General features: G+C 68.1%; 14 protein-coding genes across 14 annotated transcripts; 5 read left to right on the forward strand and 9 right to left on the reverse strand.

Moving 5' to 3' along the window:
- Window positions 1-27: 27 nt before the first annotated feature.
- On the reverse strand, window positions 28-561 carry MICPUCDRAFT_8011 (uncharacterized protein; the record flags this gene model as incomplete). Its single annotated transcript, XM_003063747.1, has 1 exon — window positions 28-561. A coding segment is annotated over one exon (534 nt), but the record flags the coding sequence as incomplete, so codon positions are not given.
- Window positions 562-827: 266 nt separating this feature from the next.
- On the reverse strand, window positions 828-5,480 carry MICPUCDRAFT_42955 (uncharacterized protein; the record flags this gene model as incomplete). Its single annotated transcript, XM_003063748.1, has 1 exon — window positions 828-5,480. The coding sequence occupies one exon, from the start codon at window positions 5,478-5,480 to the stop codon at window positions 828-830; it is 4,653 nt and encodes a 1,550-aa protein (XP_003063794.1).
- A 500-nt stretch (window positions 5,481-5,980) lies between these two features.
- On the forward strand, window positions 5,981-7,587 carry MICPUCDRAFT_36558 (uncharacterized protein; the record flags this gene model as incomplete). The annotated part of the gene is made up of 2 exons (XM_003063571.1): window positions 5,981-6,570; window positions 6,659-7,587. The coding sequence occupies 2 exons, from the start codon at window positions 5,981-5,983 to the stop codon at window positions 7,422-7,424; spliced, it is 1,356 nt and encodes a 451-aa protein (XP_003063617.1). The 3' UTR covers window positions 7,425-7,587.
- A 45-nt stretch (window positions 7,588-7,632) lies between these two features.
- On the reverse strand, window positions 7,633-8,805 carry MICPUCDRAFT_22888 (cathepsin B-like cysteine proteinase; the record flags this gene model as incomplete). The annotated part of the gene is made up of 1 exon (XM_003063749.1): window positions 7,633-8,805. One exon carries the CDS (start codon window positions 8,803-8,805, stop codon window positions 7,633-7,635), a length of 1,173 nt encoding a protein of 390 aa, XP_003063795.1.
- Window positions 8,806-9,238: 433 nt separating this feature from the next.
- MICPUCDRAFT_22834 (uncharacterized protein) lies at window positions 9,239-9,979 on the forward strand (the record flags this gene model as incomplete). Its single annotated transcript, XM_003063572.1, has 2 exons — window positions 9,239-9,499; window positions 9,701-9,979. 2 exons carry the CDS (start codon window positions 9,239-9,241, stop codon window positions 9,977-9,979), a joined length of 540 nt encoding a protein of 179 aa, XP_003063618.1.
- Window positions 9,980-10,151: 172 nt separating this feature from the next.
- Window positions 10,152-13,190, reverse strand: MICPUCDRAFT_53453 (uncharacterized protein; the record flags this gene model as incomplete). Its single annotated transcript, XM_003063750.1, has 2 exons — window positions 13,072-13,190; window positions 10,152-12,914 (listed from the first exon to the last, which is right to left on the reverse strand). The coding sequence occupies exons 1-2, from the start codon at window positions 13,147-13,149 to the stop codon at window positions 10,152-10,154; spliced, it is 2,841 nt and encodes a 946-aa protein (XP_003063796.1). The 5' UTR covers window positions 13,150-13,190.
- A 139-nt stretch (window positions 13,191-13,329) lies between these two features.
- On the forward strand, window positions 13,330-14,700 carry MICPUCDRAFT_53454 (uncharacterized protein; the record flags this gene model as incomplete). The annotated part of the gene is made up of 1 exon (XM_003063573.1): window positions 13,330-14,700. One exon carries the CDS (start codon window positions 13,330-13,332, stop codon window positions 14,698-14,700), a length of 1,371 nt encoding a protein of 456 aa, XP_003063619.1.
- A 10-nt stretch (window positions 14,701-14,710) lies between these two features.
- On the reverse strand, window positions 14,711-16,033 carry MICPUCDRAFT_48942 (uncharacterized protein; the record flags this gene model as incomplete). Its single annotated transcript, XM_003063751.1, has 2 exons — window positions 14,711-15,897; window positions 16,019-16,033. The coding sequence occupies 2 exons, from the start codon at window positions 16,031-16,033 to the stop codon at window positions 14,767-14,769; spliced, it is 1,146 nt and encodes a 381-aa protein (XP_003063797.1). The 3' UTR covers window positions 14,711-14,766.
- Window positions 16,034-16,466: 433 nt separating this feature from the next.
- MICPUCDRAFT_5975 (uncharacterized protein) lies at window positions 16,467-17,117 on the forward strand (the record flags this gene model as incomplete). The annotated part of the gene is made up of 2 exons (XM_003063574.1): window positions 16,467-16,861; window positions 16,970-17,117. Coding segments are annotated over 2 exons (543 nt in total), but the record flags the coding sequence as incomplete, so codon positions are not given.
- A 74-nt stretch (window positions 17,118-17,191) lies between these two features.
- On the reverse strand, window positions 17,192-18,984 carry MICPUCDRAFT_53457 (uncharacterized protein). Its single transcript, XM_003063752.1, has one exon. It carries the CDS (start codon window positions 18,841-18,843, stop codon window positions 17,248-17,250), a length of 1,596 nt encoding a protein of 531 aa, XP_003063798.1. The 5' UTR covers window positions 18,844-18,984; the 3' UTR covers window positions 17,192-17,247.
- Window positions 18,985-19,140: 156 nt separating this feature from the next.
- On the reverse strand, window positions 19,141-20,199 carry MICPUCDRAFT_53458 (uncharacterized protein; the record flags this gene model as incomplete). The annotated part of the gene is made up of 1 exon (XM_003063753.1): window positions 19,141-20,199. The coding sequence occupies one exon, from the start codon at window positions 20,197-20,199 to the stop codon at window positions 19,141-19,143; it is 1,059 nt and encodes a 352-aa protein (XP_003063799.1).
- A 197-nt stretch (window positions 20,200-20,396) lies between these two features.
- Window positions 20,397-22,413, reverse strand: MICPUCDRAFT_29880 (uncharacterized protein). The gene is made up of 2 exons (XM_003063754.1): window positions 22,150-22,413; window positions 20,397-21,677 (listed from the first exon to the last, which is right to left on the reverse strand). The coding sequence occupies exons 1-2, from the start codon at window positions 22,355-22,357 to the stop codon at window positions 20,608-20,610; spliced, it is 1,278 nt and encodes a 425-aa protein (XP_003063800.1). The 5' UTR covers window positions 22,358-22,413; the 3' UTR covers window positions 20,397-20,607.
- Window positions 22,414-22,570: 157 nt separating this feature from the next.
- On the forward strand, window positions 22,571-23,955 carry MICPUCDRAFT_48944 (uncharacterized protein; the record flags this gene model as incomplete). The annotated part of the gene is made up of 1 exon (XM_003063575.1): window positions 22,571-23,955. The coding sequence occupies one exon, from the start codon at window positions 22,571-22,573 to the stop codon at window positions 23,915-23,917; it is 1,347 nt and encodes a 448-aa protein (XP_003063621.1). The 3' UTR covers window positions 23,918-23,955.
- Window positions 23,956-24,010: 55 nt separating this feature from the next.
- MICPUCDRAFT_53461 (uncharacterized protein) lies at window positions 24,011-25,549 on the reverse strand (the record flags this gene model as incomplete). Its single annotated transcript, XM_003063755.1, has 4 exons — window positions 24,011-24,139; window positions 24,228-24,559; window positions 24,636-25,021; window positions 25,083-25,549. 4 exons carry the CDS (start codon window positions 25,547-25,549, stop codon window positions 24,011-24,013), a joined length of 1,314 nt encoding a protein of 437 aa, XP_003063801.1.
- Window positions 25,550-25,614: the final 65 nt, after the last annotated feature.

The following is a 25,614-nucleotide window of genomic DNA, read 5'->3' on the forward strand; positions in this document are numbered from 1 at the left end:
GCCTCACGCGTCGAACGTGTGGCACCCCCACAGCCCGTCGTTGAGGTGATGAATCGTGTCCACGCCGACGCCCTTGTTGATCGACTTGATGTCCGCCGTGGACATCTTCGTGATCCCTACCGCGAGCGCGTGCGTCTTCCCCTCCGCGTATATCGCCACCGGGGTATCCTCCGGGACGTCGTCCACGATCTCCGCGCCCGGGGACGTCAGCCCCGGGCACATGATGTTCGCGCCGCCGAAGACGAACCGGATCGCCCCCGCGTCCACGCGCAGCTTCGGCATGCAGTCCGGATACTTGTGCAACAGCCGCAGCGTCGGGAAGAACGGGCCGTCGCGGAGCTGGAAGAAGAGCGGGACGCCGTCCACGAGGACGACGTTCACCTTGGCGTCCGTCTTGGCGATGTTCATCGTGCACTTCTTGGGGATGAGCTCGTCGAGGACGTCCTCCTCCTCCAGCTGCGGGAACTGCTCCGCGATGGAGGTGCGGATCCCGCGCTGCACCGAGGACTTGATCTGCTGCAGCGCGGAGACGTTATCGCCGGGGGTGAACTTGCGGAACATCGCGGGCGGCGCGGGGGTGGGGTGGGGAGAAGGAGCGTCGCGGGCGGCGCGGGCGTGCGATGCGGCGGCGGGCGTGCGATGCGACGTGAACGACGTCGTGTATTTTAGGGCAGAAGGACGCTTTTCCTGATGACATTGACGGGAAGAAAAGAAGAGCTGGACTGAACTCGCTGTGTCCAGACTCGAGACGGGCGTCGCGGACGCTCGCGATATAAATATGTGTATCATTAAACCGTCTAATAAATAAACTCGTCCGTCGCGTCGCGTCACTCCACCGGCGCGGGCATGTACACGTCCCACTGCAGCATGCTCGTGTCCCCTCCCCCCGCGGAGAACATCTGGCTCCCGTCCGGACCGAACCGAACGTTGGCGACGTGCGACGAGTGCCCGCCGTACGTCCGCGGCTTCCCCCCCAACGCCGGCGCCTTGAACAGCGACACGATCCCTCTGTCGTCCCCGGTCGCGACGACCCTCTCCTCGACGCCGTGGTCTCCGGGGACGATGGCCACCTCGCACGCGTTGACGTCCGTGCCGTCGGAGCCCTTGTACCACACCCCCGTGGTCTGAAAACCGAGCACGCCGGTCCATCCGTCCCACGAGACGTCCTGCACGTCTTTGCCCTTCTTAACTTGCGTCGCCGTCGGCATCTTCCAAAACATGAGCTCGTAATCGCCGCTGTTGGTCCAGAGGTACCTCGCGTCTTGCGACCACCCGAGGTGGGTTATGAACGACGCGTGCCCTTTGCACGTGCCGACGAGCGCGTGGTCGCGCATCGTGTCGTACACGTCCACGACGTTGTCGTGCGACCCGACGGCGATGTAGTGCCCGCCGCTGGGGAAATCCGGCGTCGCGGGGGAGTACTTAATGTCCGCGATCCACCCGGTGCGAAGCTTCGGGCGCCACAGGTCGAGCTCTTTATCGATCCGCGTCGTCTCCGGGTCGTCCAGGTCAACCTTGAACAGCGACACCGCGCCGGAGACGGTCCCCGCGGCGAGTTGTCCGCCGCTCGGGTGCCACGCCAACGACCGCACCGCCGCCGTCGTGTATCGCCCGCCGCCGGATTTTAGCGGCTTCGCGTTCTCGATGACGCGCGCGCGCGCGACGCAGTGCCTCTTCTTCCCGGGCTTGACGTTCCAAATGCGGATCGTGCCGTCGTCGCCGCCGGTGGCCACCTTGGCGCGGCCGGCGGAGGGGTGAGGCGCGAGGCCCCAAATTTCCCCTCGCTCGTGCGACTCCACGAGCAGGTGCGCTTGGTCGGAGATCTCCCAAATCTCGCCAACCTTGGTGCCGACGAGCGCCTTCGCTTTCGCGTCCGTGGTGAGCGAGGAGATCGGCGCCGGCCTCCCGGTCGCCGCGGACTCGATCCTGACCTTGTGGAGCGGCGACAGGTCGGAGGCTTTCCAAAAGCACACGACGCCGTCGTCGCCACCCGTGAGCAGCACGTTGTGCTCGTGCAGCGTGTACACCGCGTTCACCTTGCCGTCGTGCGCGCCCGGGATGACTTGCGTCAGGGTGGACCCCTCGAACACGTACAGCTGGCCGCCCTTGCACCCGACGACCGTCCGCGGCGGTTTGCCTTCGACGTCGATGAACGAGCAGGCGTAGAAATTCTGCCACTTCCCCTTCTTCCCGAGCGTCGCCCGTCTCGGTCGGAACACCGTCCCCTTCGCAATCTTCTCGCCCTCCTTCCACGCGCACTTCACGAACTTGACGTGCTTCACGCCGGTGGTCACGAGCGACCCGTCGAACGGCGACCAGTTGATCCCGAGAATTTTATTTCGGTCCCCCTTGTACGTCGCCACGAGCGTCTCCGTCTTCCACTCGTACACCGCGACGCTGTGCTCCGCGTCCGCGCCGACGCTCGCGAGGTAGTCCCCGCACGGCGAGAAACACAGGCACAACACCGCGGTGCGATGGAAGCCCTGCAGCATCGCGAGCGCCTTCACGTCGTGCGAGTCCCACACGATGATCTTCGGTTTGCCCCCAATCTCGCCCGTCGCGAAAATCCGCCGCTCCGGGTGCCGCGTCATGCACAACACGTCGTCGCTGTTTCCCTCCGCGACGTCGTCGCTCTCCGGATCGTCCGTGATCAACCTCTGCGTCTCACTCGCGGGGTTATACACGACGCCGCACGCCGCGGTGTGGTAGCACACCTCGCCTTTCGTGTTATACCACGCGTTCTGCCGCGCGTCGTGCCCTCGAAATCCGTACGCCCACGTCAGCTTCAGACGCGACGTCGGGACGTCGTAGCTCGTGGAGTCCTTCTTCCACCACGACGGCACGTGCGTCTGCGATAAAACCGGTTTGCCCGTCATCGGGGACTTGTACCCGCGGCGGCATCCGAGCTCCGCGAGGGAGTGGTTCTTGTACGGGTTCGGGACGCCGTCCGTCGCGTTGACGGGCGTGAAGACGCCCAAACCGTGCTCCATCCCCGTCTGCAGCATCATCACCGGCTTGGACGACGCCGCGTTCTGGTCGTAGGACACGACGTCCTCCTCGTCCGATTCGCTGTCCGTGTCCGGGCCGACCGCCTCGTGCACGATGGCGAGGACGCGCTCCTCCTTCTCCTCGTGCGTCAGCTTCTTGTCCTCGAGCATCGCCTCCGCCTCCGGGGTGAGACCGTCCGGGGGGCCGTCCACGTCCTTGTGCCGCCACACCATGACGCACCGGTCCCCTCCGCCGGTGCTGACGAGCCACTTGTCGCTCGCGCTGAACGCGACGTTCGTGACGTGCGCGCTGTGTCCGCGGTACTCGTGCGCGTCGCTCACGCCCACGTTCGCGGGATATTTGGCGAGCTTCACGGAGCCGTAGTCGTCCCCGCACGCGAGCACGCGTTCGCCGTCTTCCCAATCCCCGCGGTTGCTTCGCGCGACGGCGTTGAGGTCCCCGGGCTTCGCATCCTCGCTCCATAAGCCTTGCGTCGCCCACCCCATCGGGATCGTCCACGAGTTCCACTCCGCGTCGCGGACGGGCGCGAACGCGGCTTCGACCGGGTCGCACTGCGGCGCGGTGAAAAAGAGCAAGTCGCCCCCCGCGGTGTTGATCTGCACGAACTTCGAATCTTCCGACCAGTCCACGTGCGTCATCGCCTGCGGGCCGCGGTCGTCCTCGTGCGCGGCGTCGATGACGAAAAACGGCTTCACGTCGTCGGTTTTATCCACGATCTGGTACCCGCTCTGCCCGGCGTACACGCCCAAGACGCGAAACACGCCGTCTTGCGACGCGCACCCGAGGAAGCACCCGCACGGGGAGTAATTCACCGCGTTGACCCTGACGTTGGACAGCTTCGTCCGCGTAACGATGGTCCCCTTCTCGACGTCGACGACGATGACGTCGCCGCGGTACGTCCCCACCGCGACGTGCTCCGTCTTCGGGTGCCAGTCCACGCATCGTCCCTTGGACGGCAACCGAAGCATGCGATCCTGCGTCTTCCCCTTCAGGCTCCAAAGCCGGATCGATCGGTCCTCGGACACGGTGACGAACCGCGGCTCTCGCGGGTGCATCGCGAGGCCCCACACGTCGCCGCGGTCCGCGCCCGTCTTCGGGTCGATCGCGCCCGCGTGGCCGTTCATCAGCAGCTTCGCCTTGGTCTTATCCTGCGCCGCCTTCTCGTCCGTGATGTCAATCTCGAAAATCTCCGACGCCGCGGTCCCGTACGCGAGCTTGCGGCCATCCGCGCTCGGCGCCAACGCGCGAATCGACGGCGCCTTCCCCGCGGCGTACGACCGCGGCTGCGCGTGCGCGTCGAGCAACCCCTCCGCCACCTTCGCGGTGTCCACCTCGAACACGGGCTGCATGAAGACGCTCCAGAGCTTGATCTTCCCGTCCTTTCCCGCGGTCGCCAGCACCTTCCCGGTGAACGCCATGTCGTGTATCGGCCCGTGGTGAATCGCGGCGAACTTTCGCACAGCGCGGCATCCGCCCTCCTCGTATTTGTACGCGTCCCCCTTCATCGTCCCGGCGAACGTGCTGCCGTCGGGAAGAAACGCGATCGACAGCACCGAGCACGCGGCGAAGCCTTTGCTCGCGCCGTGCGAGTACTGCGCGGGCGCGACGCGCAGCGTCCCGTCGTCGATCGTGAAGAACTTCAGCGACTTCTTTCCGCCGACGACGAGGCGACCGTCCACGGGGTTAAACGCGCACACGTACGGACGCGCGCGGCCAAACTTTTCCGTCGCGATCAGCTTCGGCGTCGCCTCGCCCTTCAGCGGATCCCACCCCGGCGGGCCCCACTCGTGCACGGCGACGAGGTGCGCCTCGTCCGCGCCGACGCTCGCGAGGTACTTCCCGCACTTGCTGAACGCCGCGCACAGGATGGCGTTCTTGTGAAGCTCCGTGGATCGAATCGTGCACACCTTTTTCGCGTCGCTCGAGCGCCACACGTGAATCGCGGGGAAGTCGCCCACCTGCCCGGTCGCGAAGAAATCGCCCCCCGGGTGCTTCGCGATGCAGGTCACGTCGTCGCTGTGCGCGTCGAAGAACGTCTGCTTCCGCGTCTTGGCGTTCAGGACGATCCCCAACGCCGCGGCGTGATACACGAGGAGCCCCTTCTTGTCGTAGTGCAGGTTGTGCCGCGCGTCGTGCGATCGATACCCGTGCACGAACTCGAGCCTGAGCTTGTTGTCCGGGAGCTTCTCCGCGCCCTCGGGGTGGTCTTTCGGGTACTGGAACGGCGGGACGATCTTCTTCGCGCACGGCAGCGCGCGCTTCGCGTCGCCGCTCGGCTCGGGGCCGAGCCTGCCTCTCGACGTCTCGACCGTGGGTCGCCCCTGCGCGGGCTTCGCCCTCGGCGCTTTGAGGTCGCGGAAGTCGTCCGCGAGGTCGGAGTCGTACCCTTCCGCGTCCACGGGCTCGGAGGATTCCGCGTCGCCCAAGGACACGGCCTCGGGGTTGAACTCCGTGCTCGCGCCCGCGCCCATCGCGAACGTCCGCTTACTGCGATCGCTCGGAGAAGGGGCTGCGACGAAGGGATTTCAGATTTCAGATTCGAAGGCGCCGGTCGCGCGCCTCTTCGAGCCGCTCCTGGCGTATCGCGCGCGCCGGCGGATATCCCAAGCGCGCGCTGCTCGCGTCCCGTCCGCAATACCTCACGCGACGTCGGCGCGCGGCGTCACGTCGCGGTGCGCTCGGGTGTGTCTTCTCGCGCGTCCCCGCCCGCGGGCTAAATCTGGTGTTTAAACGGCTCGAAACGGGCCGAAAAACATTGACCGAACGAGAGCGGTTCGGTGTTGACCGACCGCGCTCAAGTCGTCGAGAGCCGATCAAAAGTGGCATTTTTCACCCTCGCCTCGGTGTCAAAGTTCGACCGCGCCGCCGGTCAACGGACCGATGAAACATCGACACGCGAACATCTCGGAAGACGCGACGTCCACGTCGGAACGTCCCGTCATCACGCGCATCACTCCCACCCCGCGCCACCATGGCGACGCGACCGTACGACCTCGTGATATGGGGCGGCTCCGGGTTCACCGGCAGGCTCGCCGCGGAGTACCTCGCGCGGAAGTACACCCCCGGCGGCGCGTCGTCTCCCAAAGCCGCCGACGGCGGCGAGTCCGTGCGCTGGGCCATCGCGGGTCGCGACCGGCGGAAGCTCGAGGAGGTGCGCGCGGAGATCGAGCGGAAGCACCCGCACGTCGCCGGGAAGATCGACGTCCTCGTCGGCAGCGTCGACGACGCGAGCTCCATGCGCGCGGTGACGTCGCGCGCGTCCACGGTGCTGTCCTTCGCCGGGCCGTTCGCGCGGTTCGGCATGCCGCTCGTGGACGCGTGCGTGGAGACGACGACGGACTACTGCGACATCACGGGCGAGCCGAACTTCATCCGCGCGTGCGTGGACAAGCACGACGCCGCGGCGAGGCGCGAGGGGATCAAGCTCGTGAACTGCGTCGGGTACGACAGCGTGCCGTGGGACCTCGGCGCGTGGGCGGTCGCGAGAGAGTTGAGAGATAAGCACGGCGACGGATGCGTGGACGCGTTCGGCCACGCGGGCGCGGCCAAGGGCGGCGTCAGGTGCGAAGTTTTTCACCCATCCCGTAGTTTCAACATTTGATCGCGTCCCCTTTCAACTGACCGATGAATGAACTTTCTTCCGCATCAGCGGCGGCACGATCGCGTCCGCGCTCAACGTCCTGACGACGACGCCGTGGGACGTCCTCAAGAAGATGGGCTCGCCGTTCTACGTCGCGAACGGCGGCGGGGCGGGTCTGAGCGACGAGACGAAAGCGCGGTGGCGCACGCAGAAGAGCTACGCGTACGACGAGGACGTCAAGTCGTACACGATGCCGTCGATCATGGCGTCAATCAACACGAAAGTCGTCGCGAGGTCCGCGTCGCTGTGCGCGCAGCTGTGCGCCGGCGATTCGAACCCGTACCCGCCCGACTTCGCGTACAACGAGAGCGACCTCTCCGGCGGATACGTCGCCGCGATGGTCGGCACGGCGATGATGAGCGCGTTCGGCGCGGCGTTGATGTTCCCTCCGTCGCGATGGCTGCTCTCGAAGACGGTGCTCCCCGCGCCCGGGCAAGGACCCGCGGAGACGACGCGAGAGACCGGGTTCGCGAACATCTACGTCGTCGGCAAGGGCGCGAAGGCGTCGACGCCCAAGGTGTGCGCGCACATGGAGTTCAAGGACGCGGACCCGGGGTACAAGGGCACCGCCGCACTCGCGGTCGAGGCGGCTTTGTGCCTGGCGCTGCCGGCGGAGCGGCGGAAAAACGGCGGCGCGGTGACGGGCGGCGGCGTGCTCACGCCCGCGTCCGCGCTCGGCGCGACGCTGGTGGACCGTCTGAACGAGTCGGAGAATTTCTCGTTCGCGGTGAGGCCGCTCGAGGAGGTCACGCTACGCGGCGCGTCGAAGCTGTGAGAGAGCGGCGGGCGCGCGGGCGGGCGCGCGGCGAAGAAGGGGGGACGAAAGCGAAAGGAAAGGCGCGAACGAGTCGTCAACGGCGTAATCACGACATTAGTGTACTATACACTGGTCCCCATACGACTGCGTTGGCGAGGTGGACGCCGATTCTTAAGGACTTTTGCCGTCGTCTCTCTCCGCCCACACCTTGCTTTCGAGCACCGCGTCACGACGACGCGTCCTTCTCCTCCGCATCCCCCGGCGGCGCCATCACCGCCGTTCGCACCGTGCTCCCCAACCCCACGTCCCCGACCGCGACGCGCCCGAACCCGTCGTTCCCCCAGTTCCGCCACGAGTTCACCACGAGCCAGTGGTATCCCCCCGCCGTCGCCGGCTTCCCGCGCGCTTTTTCGTCCCGCCCCCACCCGATCAACTTCACGACGTGGCCGCCGTGGTTCTCCCCTCGAACGCGCTCGTCCCCGCTGGACGCGAAGACGCCGCGTCCGTCGTACAGGTAAAACTCGCCCCATATCGTCCCCGCGTACGACGTCACCGGCCCGCGCGTCGCGATCTCTTTCGCGACGCACGAGTAGTCCCGTTCCGGACACGAAACGATCTCCTTCACTCGGTACGCCGGCGCGTCCTCGACCCGCGTTCCCTTCGGACGCACGCAGCTCAACGGGCACTCCGGCGTGGGCGACTTCTCGCACGGGTGCTGGCACGCGTCGAACAAGTACGGCGCGCACGTGCTCTCGTCGCCGTACGCCCCGCCGGTGACGACGCCGTGGGTCTTGGCGTACTCGAACGCGTCTCGCTCGTCGCCGCCCTCGCAGCCGTCCGCCGCGCCGCACGATAACAGCTGCGACGCGCTCAAAAATTCACCTCCGCCGCCCCCGCCGCCCAGCGCGCCGTTCGTCGCGATGCACGCGCGGTCGGTGAGCACCGCGGCCGTCGCCACCGCCCAGCACGAGCCACACTTGCCCTGATCGAGCGCGGTGCCGACGACGCGCGCGCATCGCGGCCATCTCTCGCGCGCGTCGAAGAGTTCGGGGAGGCCGTCAGCGACGGGGTCGAACGCGCCGCGCGCCGCGACGGTCGTCGCGTTCTGGTCATCATCTCTATCGCCGCCGAAGGAGACGAGGCCGTCGAGGAGGCCGCCGAGGCGCGACGCGGCGCGATGGGCCCCGGGCGGCGCCGCGGGCGTCGACGCGAACGGCGAGCGCGTCCAGAGCGGATCGTCGTCGTCGTCGTCGCGTTCATGACGATCCTTCCCGCTTCCGCCAACCCGCGGCTTCCATCCCGCGAGGAGGTCGAGGTCCGCTCTCGTCGCGCGCGCCCACCCCGGGTGTATCGCCGCGGTCCACGTCTTGTCCTCGCGCGCGTTCAGCCTGTCCACCATCTCGCGCGTGAGCGCGACGCGCGACGACGACGACGACGAGGCCGGGAGCGCGAGATCGTCCGCGGCGCCGTCGACGACGCCCGATGATGAACGCGGATGCTGATGCCCGAGACGGGGCGCGACGCCGACGCCGCCGCGCGACGCGACGACCGCCGCGGCGGCCGCGAGCGCGACGACGACGCCGGCGAAGACGGTCGTCGCGCGCGCGCTGCGACGCGGCGGCGCGCGGTCGGCGCCATCTTTCCCCTCGAGCAGAGGCTCGCGCTCCATCGTGTGATCGCGTAACACCTCGCCGAGAGGCCTCGCGCATCGCGCCTCGGCTCGTTCGACGACCTCGGCGATATCGCCGCCGTCGATCGCCATCATTTCTTCCAGCGCGCCGACCGACGCCTCTCTCCACGGCCGCGGCGCGATGTCGTCCGGCGAAGACCTCATGGAAGCGATCGAGTCCGGCGACGAGGCCGGCGTCAAGCGATGCCTCGACGACGGCGCGGACCCGCTCTTCGCGGACGACGAGGGCTTCACCGTCCTTCACATGGCGTGTCAGGAGGGCCTCGACGCGATCGCGACGATGCTCTTGAGAAAAGGCTCGCCGATCGACGCGACGGACGACGACGGGACGACGCCGCTGATGCTCGCGTGCTCCGGGGAGCACGCGGACTGCGTCGCGATGCTGGTCAAGGAGGGCGCGGACGTGATGATGAAGTGTAAGAGAGGGAAGACCGCGCTGTTCTGCGCCGCCGCGGTCGCGGGGTGCGAGGACGCGACCGCGACGCTTCTCGCCGCGTCCGCGGACGCGTTCGATTGCCCGGTGGACGGGAAAGCGATGCACGAGGTCGCCGCGAAGAAGAGTGACGCGTGCGCGAAGCTCCTGCGCGCGGCGACGAGCGCGGAGGGCGCGTCCTCGCGTCTGTTGGAGGCGTGCGAGGCTGGGCGGACGAGGGCGGTGGAGGCGATGCTCGCCGGCGGCGCCGACGTCGCGGCGACGGACGACGACGGGTGGACCGCGTTGCACTTCGCCGCGAGCGAGGGCGGCGCGGACCTCTGCGAGCTTCTCTTGAGCAGAGGGCTGAGAGCGGACGCGAAGGCGAAGGACGGGAGCACGCCGATCGATCTCGCGGAGGAGGAGGAGCACGACGAAGCGATGGAGGTGTTGAAGAAGTCGCTCGAGTGATGATGGATGAACGGATGAACGAACGAACGAGGCGCGTTCGTTCTGTCGCGAACGAAAGCCGCGTCCCGTCGCCATCCTCCGCCGCTAGACTACGTACTGTACCATCGCGAGACGGACTCTTCGACGCACCTCGCGCTACTCCCTTCTGCGACGACGCCGACGACGACGCCGATCATCGCGTCGTCCACCCCCCCACGAGCTCCTTCACCGCCCTCCGCAACCGCACGCACGCGTTCTTGTTCCTCGCGACGACGCTCGCGCCGTTCGCGACGCCTCTGTGCCACGCGAGGCATCGCACGATGATCTCGAGCTCCCTCCGCTCCGCCATCTTCTCTGCGACGGCGACGGGCACCTCCGCGGCGACGCAGTACGCGCGAAAGATTACGAGCCGGTCCGTCTCGTGCAGCGCGTCCAGCGGGACGTTGTCCGTGTTCTTGTCCCCGAGGTCGAGGTACGCGCGATACGGCAGGTCTTCCGCGCGGACGCGGACTCGGCTCGACGACGCGTCCGGGTCGCTCGCGAGACGCGTCGCCTCGAGCTCCTCGAGGTACCGTCTCAGGACGTCCTCCGGGATGACGCCGCCGACGTACGGCCCCTGCGCATTCGCCTCCGCCTCCTCGCGTTCCTCGTCCGTGTCGACGTACCCGTCCGAGTCCGCTCTGGCGTCGAGCTCGGGCGCGACGTCGCCGCGTTCGCGCGACGCGCGGACGCGCGCGGCGGAACGGTCTTCCTCGTCTTGCCGCGTCACCCAGCGCTTCAGCGTCGCCGCGTCTGGCAGCGGCGGCGGCGGCGCTCTTCGCAACATCCGTCGCACGCGCTCCGCGATGTTGCAGTTCGTTATCGTCGTGGGTTCCTCGGCGGCGGCGCCGTCGTCGTCGCTCGAGTCGTCGTCGTCGTCGCTCGAGTCGTCGCTGTCGCTCTCGTCGCCTTCCTCGCGGACGGGGTTACAGTCCTCGTCGACGACGTACCACCGGAGCGCGTGCGCGCGGACGTTGTCCGGGTGCCACGGGCACGTCTCCGGCGTGAACGGGGTCGGCTCCGTCGCTTCGTCGTCGACCGCGTTCGCGGGTTTGCCCACGAAGTATTCCAGCACGCCCTTCGCGTTGAAGCTCCCGTCCGGGTTGAGCCGAGGGACGGTGAGGTCGTTCGCGATGAGGTCCGCGGCTTCCTTCGTCGTTCGCGCGAGGTACCGCGGCGGCGGCGTCGGCGGTGGCGACGACGACGACGACGCGGCCGCGCCCGTCGCGCCCGTCGCCGCCTCTTCGCGACCGTCGATCGGGAACGACGCCGAATTTCGACCCGGACCCGCGGTCGGATCAGGGTCCGGTTTCGTCGTCCCTTCCGGCGTCGAAACGCGCCGAGGTCCGGTGCCCCACGGGTCGTCGGAGTCGTCCGAGTCGTCGTCCTCGCCGCCGCCGCCGCCGCCGCCGCCGCCGCCGCCCGCGCCGGCCGAGACGAGAGGCGCGCCCGCCCTCGCCGCGCCGGTTTCGTCGTCCGTGAGCCTCCGCCCGACGAACATCCGCATGAGCATCTCGTTGTCGAGCCCGCTCTCCGTCGCCGCGCCGCCGGCGTCGGGCCTGACGACGGTACCGTCGACGTCGACGTCGTCGTCGCCGCCGCCGCCGCGAACCCTCGTCGTCCCGAAATCCCACTCGCTCTCGTCGTCGTCCCCGCCGCCCGCCGCGCGCCCCGCGTCCGCGCTCCCGTCCGGCGACGGCAGCTCCCTCCCACCCGTCGGCGGCGCGTCGCCCGTCGGGGACATCGGCGGCGTATCCCCGACGTACGACGCCTCCAACGCCGCCTCCGCCGCCGCCATCGCCGCCGCCGCCGTCTTCGAATCCAACCGAATCGTCCTCGAAGCGCTCGGCTGCCGCGCGTGCTTCGGCCTCGTCGTCGTCGTCGTCGACGTCGTCGCCGCCGCCGTCGCCGCGCGAGTCGAGCGACCGCCGCGCTTATCGAGCGACCGCCGCGCGGACGCGAGCAGCGCTTCCGGACTCGGCGACGGCTGGCGAGCGATTTCGTCGCCGCCGGTGTCGTCGTCGCCGCCGCTCCCGCCCGTCCCCGTCGGTCGCCCCGACCCGTCGCCGCTGCCCGTCCCCGTCCCGGTCCCGGTCCCGGTCCCGGTCGTGGCCGCGGCCGCGTTCGCGCTCGCGCTCCGAGACGCGAGAATCATCGGGACCAAGCTCGCGCCGGACCCGGCGCTGCTCTGCAGGAACCGATGCGGCAGAAGCTCCGTCGCCGTCGGCCGCGCGCGCGTGTCCTTCCGAAGGCACCGCGCGACGAAATCGTTAAACGCCGCGCTCCATCCGGGGCCCGTCGTCGTCGAGGAGAGCGTCGGCGGCGGCTCCCTGGTGATCATGAATATCACCCGCATCGGATGCACGTCGTGCCGCGGCGGTTTCACCTCCGCCATCTCGATCGCGCTCACGCCCAACGCCCACACGTCCACCTTCCCGTCGTACCGCGCCTCCTGTATCACCTCCGGGGCCATCCAGTGCGGCGTCCCTATGAACGTATTCCGCTTCGACATCGTGCGCGTGAGCTGCGCGGCGACGCCAAAGTCCGCGAGCTTGACGCCGCCGCTCTCGGTGAGCAGGATGTTGCTGCACTTGATGTCGCGATGCACCTTGAAGATGGAGTGCAGGTACACGAGCCCCTTGAGGGACTCGCCGCACAGGTACGCGATCTGCGCCTCGGACAGCGGCGCGCCGCCGGTCGTCAGGACGTCGCGCACGGACCCGCCGCCGCAGTGCTCCATGACGATCCACAGGTACTCGTCCCCGGTGAAGGAGCCGAAGTAGCGGACGACGTTTTGGTGCGAGCACTGCTGGAGGACGGCGATCTCGCGACGGATGTCCTCGATGCCCTCCTGGTCCTCCCCGGCGAGGGGGATGACCTTGACGGCGACGACGCTTCCGCTGGGGCGGTGACGCGCCTGTGGAGAAGAACGATGCGAGCGGGGGTGGGGGTGGGGAGGGTCGGCGCGCCGCGAGGAGGAGGACCGACGACGATTTGATCGGATTAGATCGGAAGGGGCGGTTGGACGACGGACGGACGGGAGGCGCCGCGAGCGTCGTCGGGCGAGCGCGCACCTTGTACACCGCGCCGTAGCTCCCCTTCCCGAGCTGCTCGAGCAGCTCGAAGAGGTCCTCCGGGCGACCTTGCTCCATGTCGACGACGGCCCCGCGGGCGCCGTCGCGTGCCTCGCGCGCAGACCTAAAGTGATTCGCTGAGCGAGATTTGCGCGCGAGACGCCATCGCCAGCACGACTTCTCTGGCAAATGCGAAAACCAGGATAGATCACGGCTCGCCGCCGCACGTCCCCACGCCCTCTCCTCCCGGCGGCGAAGATGGCGGCGACGCTCGCGGCCGCGTCGCCGCGTCCGCAGCCCGCTCGCGTCGCCGCGACCCGACGCGCGGGCCGGGAACCCACCCCGTCGTCGTCGTCGTCGTCGTCGCACTCTTCCGGATATAATACATTTGACATCATCAGAAGCCCGTCGAACGCGCGCGACGTCCGCGCGCGCTTCCGCGTGAAGGGCGAGCCCGACGCGCCGTCGAAGGAGGAAATCGGCTGGAACGCGCCCCCCGGAATCCCCCCGAACGCGTGGAGCGTCCGCATGCACGTCCTCGCGGACGTCATCGGCGACGACGCCGGCGTCGTCGCGGACGTCGGGTGCGGCCACGGCCTCCTCGCGATCGGCCTCTCCACCGGCGGGCGGTGCGTAAAAGCAATCGCGATCGACGCGAGCGCGCCCGAGGTGGAGGCCGCGAGCGCGAACGCGCGCAAGGCGAGGGCGTTCTGCGGCGGCGACGCGTGCGCGCTCAACGTCGACGTCAGGCTCGGGAACGGCGCGGAGGCGCTGAACGTCGCGGACGCGACGAACGTCATCGTGGTCGCGGGCGTCGGCGCCAAGACCATGATAAACATCCTCGAAGCCGCGGCGCTCGGCGGCGACGGTCCCGGCGCGAGCGTGGAGCGGCTCGTCCTCAACCCGCCCGCGAAGGACGCGGAGGCGATCCGAAGGTGGCTCATGGACTCGAGCCGAAGAAACGCCCGCGGACCGAGCGTTTGGGTGATCGACGACGAGCGTCTCGTCGTGGAGAACGAACAGCTGCACGTCGTCGTCGCCGCGAGGAGAGCGACCGCGACCCCTCAGGAAGAAGTCGACGCCGCGTCCGCGTCCGGCTCCGGCTCCGGCTCCGCGCGCCCCGACCTCGCGGACGTCGTGATAGGCCCGGTTCTGCGCGCGTCGTCGCCGGAGGAGTCGCCGCTGCTGGGGTGTTACCTCGGGCAGAGGCTGGAGTGGACCGTGGACGCGAGGGACGCGGCGGCGGCGGCGGCGCGACGCGCGCGAGACGCGATTGACGTGCCGACGCGATTGGTCGAAATTCGAGCGTTCGTGCGCTGGGAGGAGGCTGGGAAGCCGGAGAACACGTCGGAGGAGTGGCGCGCGGCGGAGTTCGCCGCCGCGCGAGAAGACCTCGAGCTCGAGATCATCTCCGGCGCGTCCCTGAACGACATCCGCCGGAGGTTCGACGCGGAGACGGCGGGGGACGGCGACGACGGCGACGCGAAAATCCGCGCGAGCGCCGACGACGTCGCGCGATGGACGCGGGAGGCGCGGCGGCTCAACGACGCGGTGAACGTCATATGGGCGGCGTTGGGGTACCATCGCACGTCCTCCGCGGTGGACGCGGCGCGGAGACAGATCACGTGATGTGAGCTGAGAAGAAGACTACGATGGAATAATAAAAATTAATTTAAGGAGCGCGAGAGAGACGCGTCAGAACCGTCCCTCGAGGTACGCCCAAATCGCGCTGACGACGACGCCGGCGAACCCGACGACGACGCCTATTTTCGTTACGGCGTCGACCCACGACTCGTCCGCTCGTCGCGCCGCCGTCGCGGTCCCGCCGCCGCCGCCGCCCGCGACGTCTTCGATGTCGCCGCCCGCGTCCCCGCCCGCGACGTCTTCGATGTCGCCGCCCGCGTCCCCGCCCCCGGTCTTCTCCCCCTCGTCGCACTTCTCGCACGGGCTCTTCGGCGGCGGCCACGTCTCGCCCGCCGCCGCCGCGGCCGCCGCCGCCGCCGCCGCGTGATCCTCCGTCTTCATCCCCATGCTCCCGCGCCACAGCCTCGGTATCTTCTCCCCGCGTCGAATCGTCCGCTCGACGATGTCCGGGATCTCTCTCGGGGTGACGTACCCGTACCACGTCCCCTCGCTCGCCGCGGCGTCGGCGTCGGCGTCGACGCCCCCGAGCGGGTGAAACACGAGCACGTTCCCCGCGTACGCGTGGCCCCCCACGTGCGAGCACCCGCGGACGGCGACGCGGTCGGTCAATCCTCGCGCGTCCACCTCCGCGCGAATCGCGTCCACGAGCGCGGGGCCGCACAAACCGCACCGCGCGTCCCTCGCCGCGTGCGTGCACACGAACACGTGCGCGCCGCGGAGTCGCTCGCATTCGCCGCCGGGGAGTCCCGCCCCCGCGTCGCCGGTCACGAAGACGTCGCGCACGAACGCGGCGACGCGCTCGGGCGACGCGTCGGAGGGATCGTCGTACGCCTTTCGCCGCGTCGACTGCGGAAAGATGAGGACGTCGCCCGGCGCGTCGCTCGCGTGCGCGCGCGCGCCCGCCTCCGCGAGGTTCAGCTTCACCTTGCCGCCCACCGCGTTGCTCCCCGGCGCGAACTGGTGCACGCCGCCTTTGTGCGCGCCGGCGGCGGCTTCGAGCGCGGCGTGCATCGATCGCGAGACGTCGCCGATCGGTCCGTCGAACTCTTTCGCGGGCCATCGCGACGCGTCGTCGTGGACGAAGAACGCGTGGCAGTCGTGATGCTTGACCGTACCGACGAGCGATTCCGTGCGCATCTCCTTTCGGTTGAACCCGACGCGCACGTTGTCCTCCGCGGTGCCCTGGCGCGAGGACGAGGCGGGAGTGGCGGGTGAGACGAGACGAGCGATGATGCGCGCGCGACGAGGCGAGATCTGTGTGACGAGCGACGGACAGGACGCGAGGCGACGACCAGACGCGCACCTGTATCGGCGCCATGGCTTGCGTTCGCGGCGGCGCGCGTCGAGGGCGCCTTCGCGCGCCGCGGAACGACGACGCGGCGACGAAGCTCGACCCCACGCGGAAGACGCGCATGAGCGGCGCGTCCGCGAGTGCGCGGCACCCCTCCTCGTGCAGGGTTTAGGGTTGCGGTGGTCGCGAGCGTCGCGTCGCGTCGAGGCGCACTTTTCTCGGAAGGCACTCACGGCGCGGGCGCTAACATCGAACGCACTCCGCGCGGCGCGGCGGCATGGCGACGACGTTCCCGCCGCCGCGAACGCGCGCGCGCGCGTCCTCGGCGACCTCGCGCCGGATCGACGTCCCCCGCGCTCGGCGCGCGCTCGGCCGTCCGTCGTCGCGGTCGCGCGCGGCGCTCCCGGAAGCCGCGTCCGAGCTCATCGCAAATCTATCGTCGTCGTCGTCGTCGTCGTCGTCCTTCCTGACCGCGTACGACGCCGCGCTCGCGTCCGCGCCGGTGCTGACGAAGTCCATCACGTCGTGGGCCGGGTTCACGATCGCGGACGTCGTCGCGCAAGCGCTCACGAACGCGCTCGACCTCGACGCGAACGCGAACGACGACGGACGGAGCGGGAGCGGGAGCGTTCGGTTCGACCCGTCGCGAACGCTCCGCAACGGACTGTTCGGGCTCGCGTTCTACGGGCCCGTCTCCGGCGCGTGGTACGCGTGCTTGGACGCGAACGTGATGACCGAGGACCCGAACGGCGCGACCGCGGTCGCGGCGAAGACGTTCCTGGACCAGGCGCTGTGGGCGCCGGCGTTGGTCACGAGCCTCTTCGCGTGGGATTTGGCGTGCTCGGGGGAGCCGCTGTTCCCTGGGGACGCCGCCGGGGACGCCGCCGGGGACGCCGCCGGGGACGCCGGGAAAACCAAAACCGGGGACGAAACGCGCGGGAACGGGCTCCCCGCGAAGCTCAGGCGCGACCTCATCGATACCCTGTACGTGAACTGGAGCTTCTGGCCCGCGTTTCACGTCCTGAACTTCTCGTTCGTCCCGCCTGGAGAGAGGATACTGTACGTCAACGTCGTGCAGGTCATCTACAACGTGTTTCTGTGCGTGAAAGCCGCAGACAGAGGGACGCGGGACGCGGCGGAAGGGAGGGAAGGCGGCGCGTAGGCGGGCGGACGCTGACTCATCGTTAAATAGACTACAGGTATGATATGATATATAAAAGGTAGCGCGGTCGTGAGTTAGTTTACATCGCTCGCGAGTCGATCTCGCCCTTGGAGAGCGTCTCCGCGAACGCGCCGCCCTTTCTAATCTCCATCTTCTCGATGAACGCGCACCACTCCGCGAGTAACACCATCCCCTTCCCGTCCGCGTCCATCGCGTTGAACACCTCCGCGGGGTCCGCGCCCGACTCAAACGCGACAAACGGTAGCGCGCCGAGCGTTTCGTACGCCGCGGTAAACTCCTCGACGGTGACGCGTCGGTCGTCGTCCGTCGCGACGCCCCGACCGCCGCCGTCGACGGCGGCGAACGCGTTGTACATCTCCGCGTACGCGCACAGGTACGCGCACAGGAGGCGGAACTCCGACCTCTGCACGTAGTCGTCGTACTCCGCGATGCCGCCGGAGCCCACCGGTTTATTCGCCATGACGTCCTTCGCGTCGTTGAACGCGCGGATGTACGACGGACGGAACGCGCGCCATATCGTCTCGCCGTCGTCGTCGCTGCGGGCGTTTTGAAGTTCGTCTTTGACCCAGCCGTCAACCTCCGCGAGCGAGAGGTGCCCGTTCCCGTTCGGGTCCGCGCGACTCCACCCTTCGTCTCTCGCGCCGACCGCGCCGTCGCTCGGCGAGGCGTACCTCTCGAACGTCCTCTTGAACGCGGTCAGACCGTCCGACGTGATCGCCGGCCGCGTCTGCGTCTTGATCGTCTCCTTCCACCCCGCGTCGGTGACGACGCCGGCGCGTCGCCTCGGGTCCTCGGACGCCGCCTTGGAGAGCACGATCGCGTACTTGCCGTTCTTCTCGATCTCTTTCTTCTCGATGAACGCGCACCACTCCTTGAGCGACACCTTCCCCTTGCCGTTCGCGTCCATCTCCGCGAACACCGCGCGCATCCCGGGCTCGTCGAGCGGGTGATCGAACGCGACGAACGGGCCCGGACCGAGCGCCGCGGCGTATCCGGCGACGAACTCATCCGCGGTCATCCTCCGGTCGTCGTCCTTCCTAGTCGTCGCGCCCTCGCCGCCGCCGCCGTCGATCTCCGCGAACGCGTGATACATCTCTGCGTACGCGCACAGGTACGCGCACAGGAGGCGGAACTCCGGGCGTTGGACGTAGTCGTCGTACTCCGCGCCGCCGCCGCCGCCCACCGGTTTATTCGCCATGACGTCCTTCGCGTCGTTGAACGCGCGGATGTACGACGGACGGAACGCGCGCCATATCGTCTCGCCGTCGTCCCCGCCCCGCGCGTCGACGAGCGTCTGGAGGATCCAGCCGTCCGTCTCCGCGAGCGAGAGGTGGCCGTTGTAGTTCGGGTCCGCGCGCTGCCACGCGGCGTCTCGCTTCGATCGCGACACCGCGTCGTTCGTCGTCAGCGGACGGAAGCACTCGAGGAACGACGCGCCGCCGCCGGAAGGGACCGCGGTGAACGCCGCGGTCTTTATCTGCGCCTTGAACGTCTTCGCCTCTCTCGACTTTGGCTTCGTGACGGAGAGCAGCGCGTCGACGTCGTCCGAAGCACTTGGCTTGACGCGCGCGGTGTTCGCATCCTTGGAAGCGTTCGGGGTCAACGCACGCGGGCCTTCCGGGACGACCTCGATCGACGACGCGCCGCACCCCATGACGGACGGACGGCGCGCGCGGTCGGCACCCCCGCGAAGATGGGGTGGTCGCGCGAGCGACCAGGTGGCGTCCGCGGCGGAGGGAGGCACGAAACCCGACGCGCGCTCGGGAGTGGGAGCGACTCGAGGACGCGGGCGCCGCGCTCGGACCAGTGCTCTCTCTCGTCGCGAAAAGTCGCGGCTTTTCGTCCTTTCCGTCTCGGAAAAAATGCTCGGCGTCTCGTCCAAAAAGAATCAACAAATCGCGATCGCGTCCGCTACCGACCACCCCCCACACACACCCCCCATCCTCCCGCGTCACTCCCCCGCGACGTCGCACAGAAGCTCCCTCGACAAAATCTCCGCCTCGCGATGCACCTTCAGCGACTCCCGCGTGAGCTGCTCCATCTTCACGCTCAAAACTTTCATATCCGCGGCGAAGGCGTTGGAGAGCATCTTTTTTTTCAGCTCGACGTCCGCGTTGACGCCGTCCATGAAGGACTTGTCGAACCCGAAGCTGTACGTCATCAGGAGCTCCTCCCCGGCGCGTATCTTCTTCGACGCCGCGATCGCGACGATTCCAGACGGAAACGGCACGGCGTGGCAGTTCGTCTCGTTCGTCGTCTTCTTCAGGTACTCTCCCGCGTAGGCCGCGTCCGTCGCATCCGTCGGCGGCGGAAGGACGTCGTTGACGAGGTGCCCTAAAAACCCGGACACCAGCGGCGCGCCCGGGTCCGCCTCTAACCTGAGCGCGTTGCCGTCGCCGAACATCTTGTGCCCGTTGAACATGACGTACGACGGCTGCGGCGCGACGTACGTCTCGGATTTGATCGTCGACGCGACGCCCTCGGCGGCGCCGCCGTCGTCGTCCCCGCCCGCCCCCTCATCTTTTTCTCCATCCTTCGACGACGCCTTCTCCACGCGCATCAGCGACAGCTCGTTCGACGCCGGGTACAGCGTGAGGAGCTCGTGCGGCTCGATGTCCCTGATCGCGAACACGCCCTTCCCGTCGCACACCGTGGAGTCTCGAACCTCCACGGCGTCGTAGTCCACGTGGAGGTGCGGCAGAAAGTCTGGGATCTGTTTCAGCGCCTCGAAGTGCTTCGCGACGGACGCCAGCAGCGCCGCCTGGTCGCCCTCGCGCATCGTCATGCTCTTGACGCCCCCCTCCGCGTACATGCGCTCCGCGACGTTCCAGTTCGCGCCGTACGTCGCGCGCGTGACGTGCGAGTGGTGCGAGGGAGACCCGCCGGACGTGCGCGTCGGCGCGCGCGACGGGCTCGGCGATCGGCTCCTCGGCGAGCGCGATCCGGTCGAAACGCGCGACGGCGACGCGCGGGACGTGTGCCCGAGCATCGACGCGCCGGACGCGGACATGGCGACGAGAGGCGCCGCCTCCTGCGCGCGATGGGCGCGATGTGCGGAGACGGGGTGGCGACCGCGACGCCGCCGGCGGGACGCGTCGGGCGCGCCAGAGGATAAAGCGGCGACGCGGCTGGTTCTCGGCGTTCAAAGATCTCTTCGGAGATATCTTCCGGTCGACGAGTTCGGACGAAACTTCGCGAAGTGCCGCGCGTAATAAAACCTCGCGCTCGCGTTACAAGTGCATGTACAACCACGTCACGTCACCTCGCGCGAGCGGTCGCGCGCGCGCGTGATCGTCTCTCTCTCTCTCTCTCTCTCTCTCTCTCTCTCTCTCTCTCTTCTCCGCGACGCCGGAAGACGACCGACCGTCCCTCCGCCGCTCTGCGGGTATTCTCCGCGTTTCGTTTCGGTTCGCGTACTTCACGCAGGCATGTACGTGGACGTGTCGATCTGCTCCGGGAGCTCCTTGATCTCCACCTCGAAGCGCTCGTGCACTTGGTTCAAAACCCCGCTGTCCTCGTCCGAGGCGATGAACGTGATCGCGAGCCCCTTGGTGCCGAACCGTCCGGCGCGACCTACGCGGTGCAAGTACGTGTCCGCGCCATCCGGCATGTCGTAGTTGATGACGATGTTCACCCGCTCGATGTCGATCCCGCGCGCGACGAGGTCCGTCGCGACGAGGATCCGTTTGTGCCCCTCCTTGAACGACTTATACCGCGCGAGGCGCTCCTCTTGGGACATCCCGCGGTGGATGGCGATGGACGGAAAGTTGCACTCGGTGAGGAGCTTGTCGAGGTACGTGCACCGCTGCACGGACTTGACGAAGATCACAACCTGGTTGAACATCAGCGCGTCGAGAAGGTCGTTCAGCTTACGGTTCTTCTCGCCCTCCTGGAGCTTGATGTAGTGCTGCACGAGACCGTGCAGCGTCAGCTTCGTCTCGTCGTCCACGTAGATCTCCATCGGATCGTTCATAAACTTTTTGCACACCGGTCGAATCTCCTTGCTGAGCGTCGCGCTGAACATCATCACCTGCTTATCGTGCGGGGTCATCTTGAAGATCTCCTGCACGTCCGAGCGCATGTCGAGCTGCTCGAGCATCTTATCGCACTCGTCCAGGATGAAGTGCCCGCACTGCTTCAGCGACAGCGAGCCGTCCTTCGCGAGCGCCTTGAGCCGCCCGGGCGTCGCCACCACCACGCTCGGCGGCTTCGCCTCGAGCTCCTCCTTCTGCTGCTTGATGTTCACGCCGCCGAAGACGACGGAGACGTTCACGTTCGGGAGGTACACGGAGAACCGCTCGAACTCGTGCATGATCTGATACGCGAGCTCTCTGGTGTGGCACAGGATGAGCGCGCCGATCTCGCCCGGGACGGGCTCGAGCTGCTGCAGCACCGCGAGGACGAACACCGCCGTCTTGCCCATGCCAGACTTGGCCTGGCAGATGACGTCCATGCCGAGGATCGCCTGCGGGATGCATTCGTGTTGGACTGATCGTACGATGTCGGGGAGGGAGGGAGGGTTAGAGTTCGGGTTAGGGTTAGGGTTAGGGTTAGGGTTAGGGTTCGGGTGAGGGGTCGGATCGGATCGGATCGGATCGGATCGGACGCGGAGAGGCGACGAATGAATGAATGAACGAATGAATGATCGCGCCCGAGGGGCGGATCGTCGGTCGCGCGATCGCTCGACGCGGGACCCGCGCGCGGCGCGTTCGAGCGCGCGGCGTCGTCGTCGACACGACGCGGGGTGATCGCGACGGCGTGCGGCGGTCGCGACGCGCGGGACGGGTCCGCGCGCGTCAGATCGCCCGCGCGCCGCGGATCGGAATTCCCGGAAAGATGATGCCGAGCGCGGGACGAGGGAGGATGAAATAAATGCGCGCGAAACGAAACGCGACGATCGATCGACGCCGCCGCCGATCGCCGCGCGCGAGCGAGAGGAGGACGTCGACGCGAGGCGCACCTTCGGACGGGTGCTCGAAGCCGCAGTCCACGATCGCGCGCAGGAGCTCCGGCTTCAGGAGGAAGTCCTTGAAACCGGTGCTGTGAATGCCGACGTAGCCCTTCTTGACCGCCTCGCCCGCCTTGGCGCCCTGAACCTCGGTCGCTTCTTCCTCCTCCTCGTAGTCGAGGAGCTCCTCCTCTTGCTCGACGGGTTCGTCGGCGGCCATCGTGTGTGCGGGTGTGTGTTTTGAGTGACTGAGTGCGACGCGGCGTCGATCGCGCGCGTGTCCTGGAGTGATGAGGCCGCGGAAGAATTGCGCGGCAAAATTCCGTCCCCGATGAACCAGACGCGCGCGAGTCAACTCTGATGAGCGACAGCTGCTCCCGAATCGATCGATCGATCACTCGCGCGGGCGCCGGTCGCCCGCGACGCGCGCGCCATGGGGAAGTCCACCTTCGCGTTCCCCGTGGACAAGGATTTCAACCCGAAGCCGCCGAAGCCGAAGCGGCGCTCGGCCGTCCCCTCAGACGACGCGCGAAGGCGGGGAGGCGAGGACGACGACGCGGAGTCGGCACGAGCGCGGGCCGACGACGAAGACGAGGGCTCCGGAAAAGCGCCCCTCCCTCGACCCGAGATCGTCAACGACGAGACCTGGACGCCGAAGCCGGCGCCGTTCATCCCGCCCGGGATCCCGCTCGGGATCCCCCTCGGCGAGGAGCATGAGCACCGCGAGCCGCACCCGGACCCGGAGATCGAGGAGGTGCTGCGACAGCTCAAGCCGTACTCGGATCCGCTCGCGACGGACCCGTTCTCGCCGGATTTCTTGTTCGACCTCGACGACGCCAAGCTCGTCGCGGAGTTACAAGCGAACCAGTACGTCATCGCGAAGAACGTGGAGGCGAAGGCGCTCAGGGAGAAGCTGAAGTGCATGGAGAAGCAGCACGAGGAGGCGGCGGCGGAGATGAAGCGGTTGCGCGAGGAGCTGGCGGACGAGCGGACGAGCCACCGGCAGCAGTTCGAACGCATGCGGCTGAAGCTCGCGACCAGCGTGCAGCTGGAGGAGGTCCAAGCGCGGTACGACGAGTTCAAGGAGTTGGAGGAGGACATCGAGAAGGCGAACGAGGCGCTGCAAAACGCGGCGGCGCGCGTCGAGGAGGCGGAGTCGGAGGCGGCGAAAGAAAAGAGACGCGCGGATGAAGAAAAGAGACGCGCAGACGTCGCCGAGAAGAAAGCGGCGAAGGTCGCGGAGGAGAACGCGCGCGGGCGGAAACGAGAGATCGAGCACGTGAAGAGAATCGAGAGCATGGAGGCGGCGCTCAAGGCGGCGACGCCGAAGGAGATGATGGAGGAGGTTGTCGGGAGCATGGAGACCACGGTACGGAACCTCGCGGACGCGTTGCGTCGGACGCAAGAGCAGGCGAACGCGATGCAAGAGACGATGCGAGGGCAGATCGCGGAGCGTTCGCGGCTCGCGGGGGAGCTGGACGACGCCAAGGCGACGATCGAGACGTTGCGCGCGGAGTTGGAGGAAGCCCGAGCGAGCGCGACCGCGACCGCGAGCGGGGGCGGGGGCGGCGGGGACAGGAGGGAGAAGACCGGCGACGGCGGAGGGCGGTCGGGGTCGGGGTCGGGACCCCGAGGCGAGGGCGGGAAGCCGCCGACGCCGCCGACGCGGGGCGGCGGGACGATGGGCGCGCGCGTGGGAGGGCCGCGCCCGGTGTCTCAGGCTGCGGCGAAGCGCGCGTTCAAGAGCACGAAGAGCACGGGGCATCTGTACACGCGTTGACGGGTTTTATTTACGTCATACCTATAGCTAGTCCAGTCGACGCCGTCACCCTCTACGACCCGACTCTACGCGATCGATTCGATTCTCCCCCGTCTACATCTCCCCTAACTCGTTCTCGCGCCCGTGCGGGTCCGCCCACGTCTCGTACCCGCTCAGCTTAAACCTCCCCTTGTACTCATCCAACATCGTGTACGTGCTCCCGGGCGGCGCGTTTTTCGGTATCTGAGGGCCATCCATCGGTCAGTTGAAAAGGGACGCGATCAAGTGTTGAAACCGGACAATGGGTGAAAAACTTTTCTACAGAACGCACCTGAAACGAGCAGTACAGTAACAGACGATCTGTCGCCGTGACGCCGCACGAGTGGTTCGCCGTCCCGCGATGGATCGTCCGACTGTCCATGAGCAACACGTCCCCGACGCACAGAAGCGCGGGGACCGGCGACGGGTACCCCGCATTCGTTAACGCATCCTCCCCGGCGGTTATCCCCCCCCCGCCGAAAACGTTCCCTCTGGTCAACGCCTCGTGCGCGTCCCTGAGGGTGTAATGTCCATACGAAGCGACGTCGAGGTGGAGTTCAAAGGAGTCAGAAGCGGAGTCGAAAGGCGTCGAGGTGTGTGCGTCGGGATTGAAAGCGAGGGACCCTGGGCGGAGAGATGCGCCGGGAGAGAAAGTCCTCAAGGATCGGCGTTCACCGCGCGAACGCGGTCGCGTGGGAACCGGCGTACGACAGAACGCGCCTGACGTGAGACCCGGGCACCACCTCCGTCGGCCCCATGTCCGGCCGCACGTCCTGCAGCGCCACGAACGCGGTGATCAGCGCGCAGTGCGCGCCCGCGCCGGCGTACTGCGTGTCCGGGTGCAGCGGCTGGTCCTTCGCGCCGGGCTCAGAGCACAGCGCGGCGAGCTCCGCGAGCTCCGCGTCGGACGTCAGAAACGCCGCCAGCGGCGCGCGGACGCATCGAAGAAGCGGCAGCAGCACGCTCAGGGTCGTTCCATACAAAGCGATGTCGGGGTGGAGTTCAAAGGCGTCAGTTGGCGTTGAAAGGCGTCGAAAGCGGGGATTGAAAGCGAGGGGTGGGCGGAGAGATGCGCCGGGCAAAGTCCTTAAGGAATGACGTTCACCACGCGAACGGGGTCGTATGGGGACCAGTGTATAGAACGTACCTCAGCACCGGCCTCGAGAGCGACAGCTTGAGGTCGCGCCGCCCCGACGGCGACGCGACGTCGCCGAAGTACCGCGCGCTCGCGGCGTGGCGCGCGTGCGCGGGGTGTACGGGCATCGTCTTGGCCACGGCGCGCGCGAGGCGTCGGCGGATCTGATGCAGCGCGTCGTCGCACTCGCGTCGCGGGACCGCGGCGCGGACGACGACCGCGCCGTTCCGCGCGAGCGCGTCCGCGGCGGCCTCGCGTCCGAGGTCTTTCAGGAGATCGGTCGCGTGCATCGTCTCGAGGACGGGAGGGGGAGGCGGCGGCGGCGGCGGCGGGGGCGGCGGCGATTCCGAATCGGCGCGCGCGTCGGGCGAATCGATGGAGGACGTCGCGCTCGGGTCGGCGGCGGCGGCCGCGTCCGCGTCCTCGCTCGGCGGGACGCCCACCCCGGGCGGGACGGGCGCGTCCACGACGTCGGCCATGTGCGACCTCGGGCGCGACGGCTCGAGGTCGACGCGCGTCACCGCGCGGCCGCGTGTGTCTCGGC

This window comes from Micromonas pusilla, assembly GCF_000151265.4.
Source record: "Micromonas pusilla CCMP1545 genomic scaffold MICPUCscaffold_15, whole genome shotgun sequence".
Classification (NCBI taxonomy): domain Eukaryota; kingdom Viridiplantae; phylum Chlorophyta; class Mamiellophyceae; order Mamiellales; family Mamiellaceae; genus Micromonas; species Micromonas pusilla.

Coding starts and splice junctions, on each gene's coding strand:
- MICPUCDRAFT_53457 (XM_003063752.1), bottom strand. CDS start 18,843: ATGGGGTGCGGCGCGTCGTCGATCGAGGTCGTCCCGGAAGGCCCGCGT.
- MICPUCDRAFT_29880 (XM_003063754.1), bottom strand. CDS start 22,357: ATGGCCGCCGACGAACCCGTCGAGCAAGAGGAGGAGCTCCTCGACTAC. Junction 21,678..22,149: donor CTTCGAGCACCCGTCCGAAG/GTGCGCCTCGCG, acceptor TCGTACGATCAG/TCCAACACGAATGCATCCCG.